The following is a 12,158-nucleotide window of genomic DNA, read 5'->3' as shown; positions in this document are numbered from 1 at the left end:
CTTAAGTTCCCCTCTCACCCTTAGCCCCTCTTAGCACAAAGCCAAATCCTTCGTTGTCCTTCTTCTGAAGCAGCACTGTCTTCTCTTTAATGATGTAATCACTGTGAAAGAAAAAGATGATACAACAGGTTAGGATTCATATAGGGAATTCTCAATTGCCCACTGCATAAAGAATCAGAAGAATACAATATATGGGTCCTGTGTTACTTGTCAAGTTTCCGAAAGATGCCCTGTTGACATTACTCACATGTTGCCAACATAGATAGCATCATTTGTGCAGGTAATTTGTAGTGTACCAGGTCTGCACAACTTGCAGGCTCTAATTCTCTCTTCTTCCTCTTCCCTATACCAAGCCCTGACAGTGCAAACATAGCAGGCATCTGCTCTCTGTAACAATAGCATCTGTGGGCCAGAGCCAATGAAGACAGCATTGCTTTGGCCAGAATTCCAAAGACACTGCACAGAATTTTGGCTGCATTAAGCCCCACACTGCAAATGCAAATACTCTACTCGCTCACTACATAGGGATGAAACACTGGAAGTCTCAAAGAGTCTCCATAAAACAAGATGCAAACATTATACCCTCACTGCAAAAACAGCTATCATCATACAGGAGCGTCTCTGTTACTGCCACTTGAGAAATACTGTGCAAGACATACAGCTGTATAACATACAGCTTTAGCAATATATATATAACAAATAATCACAATCTCTTACTGCAACTACAGTGGGGCAAAAAAGTATTTAGTCAGCCACCAATTGTGCAAGTTCTCCCACTTAAAAAGATGAAAGAGGCCTATAATTATCATCATAGGTAGACCTCAACTGTGAGAGACAAAATGAGAAAACAAATCCAGACAATCACGTTGTCTGATTTGGAAAGAATTTATTTGCAAATTATGGTGGAAAATAAGTATTTGGTCACCTACAAACAAGCAAGATTTCTGGCTCTCACAGACCTGTAACTTCTTCTTTAAGAGGCTCCTCTGTCCTCCACTCATTACCAGTATTAATGGCACCTGTTTGAACTTGTTATCAGTATAAAAGACACCTGTCCACAACCTCAAACAGTCACACTCCAAACTCCACTATGGTGAAGACCAAAGAGCTGTCGAAGGACACCAGAAACAAAATTGTAGACCTGCACCAGGCTGGGAAGACTGAATCTGCAATAGGCAAGCAGCTTGGTGTGAAGAAATCAACTGTGGGAGCAATAATTAGAAAATGGAAGACATACAAGACCACTGATAATCTCCCTCGATCTGGGGCTCCACGCAAGATCTCACCCCGTGGGGTCAAAATGATCACAAGAATGGTGAGCAAAAATCCCAGAACCACACGGGGGGACCTAGTGAATGACCTGCAGAGAGCTGGGACCAACATAACAAAGGCTACCATCAGTAACACACTACACCGCCAGGGACTCAGATCCTGCAGTGCCAGACGTGTCCCCCTGCTTAAGCCAGTACATGTCTGGGCCCGTCTGAAGTTTGCTAGAGAGCATTTGGATGATCCAGAAGAGGATTGGGAGAACGTCATATGGTCAGATGAAAACAAAGTAGAACTGTTGGGTAGAAACACAACTCGTCGTGTTTGGAGGAGAGAGAATGCTGAGTTGCATCCAAAGAACACCATACTTACTGTGAAGCATGGGGGTGGCAACATCATGCTTTGGGGCTGTTTCTCTGCAAAGGGACCAGGATAACTGATCCGTGTACAGGAAAAAATGAATGGGGCCATGTATCGTGAGATTTTGAGTGCAAACCTCCTTCCATCAGCAAAGGCATTGAAGATGAAACGTGACTGGGTCTTTCAGCATGACAATGATCCCAAACACACCGCCCGGGCAACGAAGGAGTGGCTTCGTAAGAAGCATTTCAAGGTCCTGGAGTGGCCTAGCCAGTCTCCAGATCTCAACCCCATAGAAAACCTTTGGAGAGAGTTGAAAGTCCGTGTTGCCCAGCGACAGCCCCAAAACATCACTGCTCTAGAGGAGATCTGCATGGAGGAATGGGCCAACATACCAGCAACCGTGTGTGCCAACCTTGTGAAGACTTACAGAAAAAGTTTGACCTCTGTCATTGCCAACAAAGGATATATAATAAAGTATTGAGATGAACTTTTGATATTGACCAAATACTTATTTTCCATATAATTTGCAAATAAATTCTTTCCAAATCAGACAATGTGATTGTCTGGATTTGTTTTCTCATTTTGTCTCTCATAGTTGAGGTCTACCTATGATGACAATTACAGGCCTCTCTCATCTTTTTAAGTGGGAGAACTTGCACAATTGGTGGCTGACTAAATACTTTTTTGCCCCACTGTATATTATATATATCGCACTGAGACTTTACCACTAAAGTAAGTAAGATGGCTAATATAAAAATTGCAATAATGCATTTATAATGTGATGTTGCTGTATACAGGAAATCTAGACTGCTGCTCCAAGAAACAATTGTAAAACTTAAAATATAACAGTGTATATTCATGGTATTGCACTTCCCTTTACATCTCCTATTCTCAATTCTGCAAAAGCAATGCAATCAGTTCAAGCAGCCACTTGCTCTGGTTGCAGATATAGCTTTTACAAACATTGCAAATCCCCTACTCTTTTACAGGGCTCCAAACCTTCAAATACAATGTGCATCACTACATGAGAAAGCATGAAGTACAGCAAAAAAAGCTTGAAGTCACAGGTGAGCTCCACAGCACAGAACAAAAGCATGGTATTTGGTTGTCTCATTGTGTGGTCAAAGCTGGTATTCTCTCAAACAAGAGAAAAATAGTTCTCAGCACAGAACAGACTGACAGGAATCCAGACAAGGGGCACAAGTTGCTTAAGTGCCAATTCTACAATTGGAATGGCAATAATCAGCACTGCTAAATTTTTCAAGGCATCAGATTTCCTTTCTAGTCCATAAAGTTTCCCTTTGCTAATGTGAACTCCAGCTACTAGTCATTTTACATATATACTGTTTTTCTTATAAAAACTATAGCTGATAACCCGTGCGTTATATCAGCATGTTACCCACTGAGCCATACAAAATCTATAATCCATATAAAATAACTCATTATTTTTGCTGCTTCTTCTTTCTTCCTTCTTTTTTTCTTTTTCTTTTTTGGCCTGACTGATGTTATCCAAAAGAATAACATCAAGAATTTTGCAGGCCATATTAGCTGGTAGGTTTGTGAATTACCATGCTATATTTATTTCTGCTCATGTTTATTTATATTATTAATGCATCATTTTTTCAAATTATTAAATTCTTTTAATTAGATATTCATCAACTGTTATTAATATAATAATCTAAATGAATTGACTGTTTACAGGTAGTCGTCGGCTTACAACAGTTCATTTAGTGACCATTCAAATTTACAACAACACTGAAAAAAGTGACTTGTGACCATTTTCCACTTATGACCATTGCAGCATCCCCAAGGTCACGTGATCAAAATCCAGACACCTGGCAAATGAATCATATTTATGATGGTTGCAGTATCCCACAGCCATATGTTCGCCTTTTGCTACCTTCTGACTAACAAAGTCAATGGGGAAGCCAGATTCACTTAACGACTTAAAAAGTTAACAGTGATTCATTTAAAAACTGTGGCAAGAAAGGTTGTAAAAGAGGGCAAAATTCACTTAACAAATGTTTCACAGAAATTTTGGGCTCAATTGTGGTCATAACTTGAGGATACCTATATGCATTATTTCTAAAACAAATTAAATGTAATACAAGCATGGAAGATAAGAAATTGTACAGAACAGGCAAGGCAAAGATGTCAGAAATCTAAAAAACAAATTGTGGATAAATAAGATTAACTGGAAAAGTAAAAAGGAGGAACTTCAAGCTGCCAAGTAGTAGTTAAAGAAACATGGTGATCTCTGTGAATTAAATAAATGTGAGGAAAATTAGAAAAGACTAAGTAGCAACTGAATTAAATCTCAGGAGAGGTAAGATGATCAACACCAGAAGATTTAAATAACCAAACCTCCATAAGAGTAATTTTAAAAAATTACTCTTATGGAAGGCTTCTTTTGCTCTACTGATGGACTTTGATTGCGTGTATCAATAAGGAATTTTACTAATCGCTTTAATACCTATTACTTATACAGTAAGTTGTATTAAACTTAAATGTTGGTATTAAGATTTGGGTTGGTCAATAACTCCTTAAGATCCTACACTGAAGGACTGATTATTCTGGTTTATAAAGGGGAGTAAGGGTCAATGTTGAATTTCTCAACATTATGGGTAAAAAACCCATACCCGCCATACTGTATTTGCTTTGGTAGATCACAAGTTTACAGTCATTTTATAGAATATTGTCTTGAATCTGCATCAAAACATAGTATTGGGACAAACAGATTCAAAAAGCTAGTATATGAAGTGAATAAGAAATGGAAGGATGCAGACTTCCTAATTTATGCAGATATGCACATATGTCCTCCTTCTCAGATATATTTCACTTACAGAGATATTTCTATAAAGGGCCTAACACTGTCTCACATAGGCAGCAACTGTTGCAAAGAAATGAAATTTCCTGGACAGAGAGCATGATTAGTTGTAGTGAATGTACGCAACCCTAACCCTCCCAATCTGGCATCTCCAGAAATATTAGATTATAGTTCCCCGAGTTTTCAATGGTACCAGGTTGAGGAAAACTAATACGTACACCAACATACATAACAGCATAGCTCACTATGTTCAAAAGTGAATAAGCATGTGATCCGTCAGATGACTTAAAGCCTTACACAAATCCAGCCTCATCCAATATTGACTAATGCTTAACATTCCCCAAGTATTTCCAGAATTTAAAAAGAAACAAACAAGAACTCCAGTCTCTACTTCTTTATGGGTTATCATGAGATCTTTATGGGAAATCCTTTGGATCTTTCTTACAGTGAAGATCAATACTTTGGCTTCTATAAAAACAGGAGGAAAAAGCAAGTGACTATGAAGTTCTGGTGATATGCATAGAACATGAGTACCAAGGCAAGTTTTTTCCTTTTGCACAATAATGAATTTTGCAATGGGGAATTTTAGGACTTTCTGATGTCTCTAAACCATAATTCACTGTACTCTCCCTGCAGGCTGATGGCTCACAGTTGCTAAGATCTAAAGCTCAGCAACTTCTTCAAGCTCGGCAACCTCTAGAGAATCACAGTTTTGAAGGTATATCATGGAACTAGAGTACTTTTTGCAAATAGGTTGGTGAGTTTTCATTAAAAAGTTCTCTAGGCCACATATATTTAGACATATCACTTCAGTATCCTGATGTAGCGTAGCAAACTGCAACTGATAGACTAACTTTCCATTTCTGATAGAATCATATGCAGTGAATCCTTGCTGAACAAGGCCTTAGAAACTCTCCATTCTTAAGGGTCCAATCTAGGATACAACCAGATGAGCTTCCTGCCGCTGCAGTCTTCAACAATGCAGTCTAAATATAAAAGGATCTGGAATCTCGACCTTCTAATTAAAATGGGAAAGTGCTATCTTCCATCATTAGATGAAAAATGTGAAGAGGTTGGTTTATGTTAAGACTAATGTTAAGAGTAACATTGATATACTATAAATCTGAGACTGTATGGATTGTGTCATATTCAAATGTCAATGCAGGCCTGCATAAAGTTGCATATTAAGTTATGTGGGGGTTAGGGAAAAATCACATTTAAAATATACATGCAAGAATCAGCACATGACATCTGAGTGAATACAACAAAGCATCAAAAAGATATTATCCAATTGTGTGTGTGTGTATGTATGTATGTATGTGTATATATACACACACACACACACACACACTTAAGATATGTGTATTTCAATTTTTCCACTATCACTAAAAGCACATCTTCAGGTGCTTACAGATATAGATGAGAACATAGACATAAAACTGTATATAAGCACACAGAAATATGATATCTTGCCGGATGATGTTGAAACTTTATGGAAATGTGCTGCCTTTATGCACACATATGCACATAAAAACATATTTCAGTGCATGTATAGCATTGAGCAAATCATGCTTTACAGACTTGCTGTTCAAGCTTTTATGTCCCACTACAAAGGTTAAAACAAGCTATAATACAGAGAGTATGCAGAGAGATGTAATGCATGAATATCAGATAGATACATGCATAATATTTTCATTTCTTGTCCACAATAGTCTCAGAATGTTAAATAGTTTAGACAACAGCATTAATCAACAGCAAACCTGCATACAGCGAATGGCACCCATGCATGACCAGTTGCAGATACACACCCACAGATGTTCATACACATACACAAAGCCTTCACAGGCATATATGGATGCATGGCCACACCACGGCAAACACCCAGAATCGATTATTAGATTGCTTTCCGCTTCCTAAGTCTTCATGCAAAAAGCACACCTCCACACAGACACCATGCCAGCCATTCCCATACATTTTTAAGCATCCTCTACAGAGGCAAAAATTCTAAGCCACTGAAAACACCCAACAATCCTGATCCATATGCAGAGCTGCATCTGTACATGCAAGCATCCTTACTGACGCACACCCAGAACACACGGACTCCTTTCCAGAAGAGGCATATTAATACCCCCAACCCCCCCCCCCCCCACCACCACAGTAGGGAACGCGCGCTCACATACCTAACATCTCTGGCAGGCACCTTCAACCCATCACACACCGCCAGCATCTCTCCTGCACCCCCACCCCGCGGATCCCACTCGCCATCCATCCATCCATCCGGGCGGGCACGCGCAGGTTGAATGGCCGGATGCATAGAGTAGGCTGGGGGAGGGGGGAGTGCTCTGCGTGGAGGGCGCGAGCTGGGAGGCGAGCCGGCAGCTGCGCTGGATGGTTGACTGAATGGCTGCATGAATGGCGGGCGCGCGGGCGTGAATGGGCTGCGGAGGGCGGGCGCGAGGCGAAGGGATGAATGGGGCGCAGGCGAGGGGCCCGTGAAGCGTGAATGACAATCGGCTTGGGAAGGGAAGGGGAGAGCAAGCATTCGCCGCCGCCGCGCGAGCCCGGGCCCCACGGCCGGATGCTTGCCGATCGGCGTGCTCCTCCGTGTCCTTCTACCGTACCTGTAGATGTACCAGACGCTCCGGCGCCGGGGCCCCAAGGCCGGCCAGCTTGACGAGAGGGCCGGCTGTTGCTGCTGGTTCCCGCCGCCGTCGTAGCGGGCCATGGCTCTGCTGCCGCCGCGATCCCAGGCTCCCAGCCGCCGCTGCCGCCGCCGTGGGGCCCAGCCACATTCTAGGGGCGCGCGGTGGAATGGAGAGGCGGGCGGGGGGCGCAACAGCGGCAGTAGCAGCAGTAGCAGCGGCGGCGGGAGGGCTGCACCATACTCACATCATGGCACCGCGGGAAAGAGGAGGACGAGGCGACGACTACGATGGAGAAGAGTAGGGGGACAGACAGGCCAACCGGCCGGCCTTGTTCATTGGCAGCAGAAACCTTGTCCAACGCCGCCGCCGGAGCAAGCGGGAGAGCGCACGCCGACTAGCCGGCACGCTTGCTTAACCCCTTGCGCACAAGAGCACCCGGCGACGCCACGGCACTGCAGGAAGCGGGCGGGCAGGCCAGCCAGATGGTTGGGCCAACCAGCTCAACTCAGCTGTGAGAAGGGGGTGTGAGTTCCTCGGAGCACGAGCAGAGCGCTTCGTTCGGAAGAGTCGCGTGTGCACAGCCCCCAACTCTTGTTCCATAGTACTGTGTAACTTGCAGGCAAGAATTGATTTCCACCATAAGTCATTCACCTTTGCCATAGGTTAGAAAAAGATACACAAATGCAGACTCCTCTCCTACATTCAGGTATAGGCTAAGCTAGGTAGATGTTCCAACAACAAAATAAGTTTTGTTTCCTAGTCGTTTCATTACAAAGATGGAATAAGACAGACAAATGAAGTAATTCCGGTGACACAGAATTGATAAGATATATTTTCTGTATCTGCCTCTCTTGTGCAATAAAATTACCTATCCTGGGTCCTAAACATGATGAACTATACTCTCCCTATTTTGTTCAATCAGTGATGGCAAAAGCTGCCGAGGTTCAACACATCTGGCTGGGGAAAACTGCTTCAGCTATGGTTGCAACTACCTGGCCTGCTGTGAATTTCTCAGAAGCATCTATTGTGCAGTTGCAAAACCAGAATGCTAATCTACCCTTTTCAGTCTTAATTCAGCACAAAACCAAGATCAACCAATCATATGACTCCCACAAAGCTGCTCCCTGAAAAGGAAGAGTTCAGGAGTCTTTTACTGTATCTACTGGTAAATTCTCCTTTGGATCACCCTCAATAACCTCCTGTTTCCAGCCTTCATTCATATAATCTTTCATCCAAGCACTCCCCAACCTTGACCTTGCCAAGCATCTGAGTAAGGTCAAATGCAACCCCCTTCTGAGGTTCTCCTGCCTAAATTCTGTGAGAAAAGTAACCATCCTTCCAACTCTGGGGATCTTCCATCATACCAAGAGAGAGTTTTAGTTTTAAAGGCTCTTTTTATGTACAGCCATCTGAGGAACTGTGGTTGTCTGACTTCTGTTGAGAGACCTAAATCTAGTCTAGCAGTCAAGGCTCTTTCCTGTGAAGCAACTGTGCCAATTCTGGCAGCAGATCCATCCAGATGGATAGCTAGCATCTTGTACTACTGACTGAAAGGCATTGTGGATGTATTTCATCTTTTCCTTCTTAATGGTTTTTTTTTCCTGGTAAGAGAAAAATCAAAGAGGGTTATAAATGAAAGTGCTGTCATCCAGACACCTTATAAAATTTTGTTAATGAGGCAGAGTGATAAAAGTCTAGCCTTTCTCAGAGCTAAGGGAGTTAGTATCAAAAATCTTGACTGGATGCAATAAAGGCCACCTTATTCCACTTTACTATTTTCAGAATAAGGTCTGATAATAGCTTAGCATTATCTGGGGATCTTGAATCTTGTTGCACTTCTTATATCTTGACAGATTCTGTGGTAGATTTTTTTCTGCAAACATGGTACATAAGTCAGGACTGACACTGGCCTTATTTCTGAGCAACATGGTTTATAATTATATTGCCTACATAGTGCTACAGGCTAGCTCTACGTGTTTGATTTCAGAAGTTGATAGCAGGTTTGTGAAATGAGATTTATCTTCAAGCACAAAGGCACATGAAATTGTTATCCTGAGATACAGTTCTGTGGAGATATATTTGGGAGTAAACTACCATGAAGTTGGTGGGGTTTATGAACCACTCCTATTAGCAGGAACCTTACTTTCCTTAATCATATATTTTTTCCTACATTACTCTTCTCAAAGAACAATCTTCAGACACAATTCCACATACCTAAAATGTGTAATTCTTACTCCTGTAAAGATATGTCTATGTACATTATTCATACATATAAGCAGGCAGGTTCCTAAAAGAATTTTTGCTCATTTGAATGGATTTTCTTCTGGAAACCTTGATGCAAGAAGGTTTTTTTGTTTTTTTTTTAAAGGAACGACATTTTTGGCAAAGTCATAGAATGCTAACCTACCGGTAGGCATATATAAGCTGAAATGAGAAAAACATTAAATGATTGGTGAGCTGATGACTTAAAACAAACTTTTTTGTAAGGCTTCAAAAGAGTAATCTAGTTCTTGATTTGCGGTTACAGAACAAAATGAGAAAAGATGCCTTCATAATATACTGCATTCTTGGAGAAACGGAATAGAAAAGATAATTCAGATACCCTAGTCCTAAGTGCAAGCATTTGAAAACAAATCTCTCTAAAATGCTTTATACAGATGTTTTAGAAGCAGCTGCAGATCTGATAAATTAAAACAGCTTTCTCCGGAATTGGGTTCTGAGAGCTGAAGCTAACTAAATGCATTGGCTTGGAAAAAGCTGCATTAGAGATATTTCCCAGAGGTCTTGTGCAATTTCTGTGGAATAATGTACATTTTTATAAATCTGTGAGAAAATATACATTATCATTTCTACAATACTGCAAGCAAGAATGTTGCATGCTGTTATGGATGAGCAATGAAATGTATGTAACATGTACATACAGTAATGTGTACAGAATCTTGTATGGGGACACGTAGATATATAGATACAGTGAAATCACCAAAAGAGCTATGATACATTCATTAACAATGATAATTATCATTCAAGCTACACATAAACTTCACATTTCATACAAATGTAGGTAACAAAGCTCTAACAATTAAGAAAAAACAGAACTTGAGAGAGAGGGCTTATTGCGCCTAATAATAGAGCCATCATTGGCTTAATACTTCCTTCTCTGGACAATTTTCTGCTAGGAACTAAGAACTAAACATGCACACCATCCCAAATGTTTTTCCTCTGCAGCATTTCAGGTAAGTATTTATCCTCACAAAGCCAGAGCTTATCTCTAAACAGCAGCAAGTGTGATTCACAAAAAGCCAGTTAGAAACATTTCAGGAAGAGAACAAATGAAAGCAAATGTCTATACTGGTTAAAATGCCGGAGTAGGAAGGGACAAAGGTTCAAGTCTACTCTCAACCTCAGATGCTCCTTAGGTGACCCTGGGTCAGTCACCATCTCTCAGTCTGCTTTACAGGGCTACTGTTCTGTGAAAACTGGAGGAGTTGCCAGCTATATATGTTAACTTCAGCTGTTAGAATATATGCCAGACTAATAATTTAATTCATAAAAGTGAATTGATACCTGCATCTGACATAGTATACAGGTTGAGAAACAACAGCTGTGTTTCAATCCTATTTTGCAACTGAATTGATACATGGGACAAAACAAAAAATGCATTGTATTTGCATTCATCATACTCCCATAATGCTCAGTAATCTCTCTTGCATTGTGAAGAATGCACAGTGAAGAATTAATCATATAAGATGCACAAGCTGTCAAAAAATGCTCATTCTCATCTTTTCCCCTTTCTCACACTTTCCTGATTTCCTGATTTGCCTTATTACATTTTTTAGTTTCACTCTTCTCATTTCCAGATTACTGTAATATCCCCTAACAAGCAAGACCCCACCCCTCCTTCCAATTTTGTTCACACTGATTACAGGATAAAATAAGAACACTTAAGAAAAATTAGTCGATACTATTGAAGGGGGAAATGTCTCCAGCTACTTTGCCCCTTCTCCAAAGCACTTATTGTAGTCCTTTCCCTTCCCTCCCCCACTCTTGCATTTTCCCCTCCCCACTGGCTTCAAACCCTGCCCACTCACCCAGCCTCCTCTGGCCCCATGGTGCTGCCCAAATGGCTCAAGTGGCTGCTGGCCCCCTGGTACGTTCCATCTTCACTGTTTGGCTGAGAGCAAAGGTTGCTGCCTTGGAAAGTTCTGGGATTACTTGGCCCTGGTAGGTAACCCCCCAGGCAGCAATCATGCAAGCCCTGTGTTGAAAAGCTGGATGGGTATGCTTGCGTAGGATGTGCAGACCCCGAAGCATCGCAACTGAGAGCTCTGGCTGAAGTGATCCTGCTTTCAGATTGAAAGCCAGCTGAGTCTGGGACATACTTCCTACTTGCAGAGCTCAAGGACATTTGCCAAAAGGATGGAATGCAGCACAGCCAAATTGGAGCATCAGAGACTTAGAGGCTCGGAATAACTGAGTTCACTAGGGAGCAAGAGCAGAACAGAAGGACCCAGCAGGACAGGAAGGGCGGGAGCGTGGTGGTGGAGTCCAAACTGAACTGTGGAAGACTGTGAATTGAAACTGAGAGTCACAGTTGGGAATCAAGGGCTGTTAAAGAGGGAAAAAGAAGCTGCTGGTGATGGAAAACGGCACCAGAACATGTTTCTAACAGCATGTGGTCACAAAGGAGGATACTAGTGACAATAGGGTAGGTGGGCGTTAGCACCAGAGTTTCCTAGTCAAGTATGAAATATGGAGTAGAGACGGGAACCTTTTGGGGGCTGAAGGCTGCTAGGAAGAGAATTGGTGCTGGATGATGCAAAGTGGGCAGGATTTCTTGAGACAGACAGACAGATGTGGGAAATTGAGAAAATTTTCATTTGTTTTAATTACTGTATTTACCCAAAATATTTAGTCACTCGGCTGTTTCAAATCTTGCTTGGGTTAAAGTGACATATAAATTACATGGTAAATAAATTACAGTAAATAAATAAGAGGAAGACAGGGTTTCTCCCATTCAGTTATCTTGAAGTGGGAAGAATTGTTTTGTACTTGGA

General features: G+C 41.6%; 1 protein-coding gene across 7 annotated transcripts in view; it reads right to left on the bottom strand.

The window, feature by feature from the left end:
* The window catches only part of SHANK1 (SH3 and multiple ankyrin repeat domains 1), a 110,463-nt gene that overhangs the window by 31,091 nt on the left and 67,214 nt on the right, over positions 1-12,158 (bottom strand). For all 7 annotated transcript variants that reach the window (XR_009623069.2, XR_009623070.2, XR_015733743.1 and 4 more), the window contains exon 15: positions 19-101. Coding sequence is in view for 3 of the 7 variants with exons in the window: in XM_060693638.2 (XP_060549621.1) it covers positions 19-101 (83 nt within the window). In the remaining 4 variants the exon portion in view is untranslated. The remainder of the gene's footprint in view (positions 1-18; positions 102-12,158) is intronic.

This window comes from Pantherophis guttatus, chromosome 4 (assembly GCF_059756535.1).
Source record: "Pantherophis guttatus breed Tessera chromosome 4, ASM5975653v1, whole genome shotgun sequence".
NCBI classification, from domain to species: domain Eukaryota; kingdom Metazoa; phylum Chordata; class Lepidosauria; order Squamata; family Colubridae; genus Pantherophis; species Pantherophis guttatus.
This window is presented reverse-complemented; position numbering and strand designations above follow the sequence as displayed.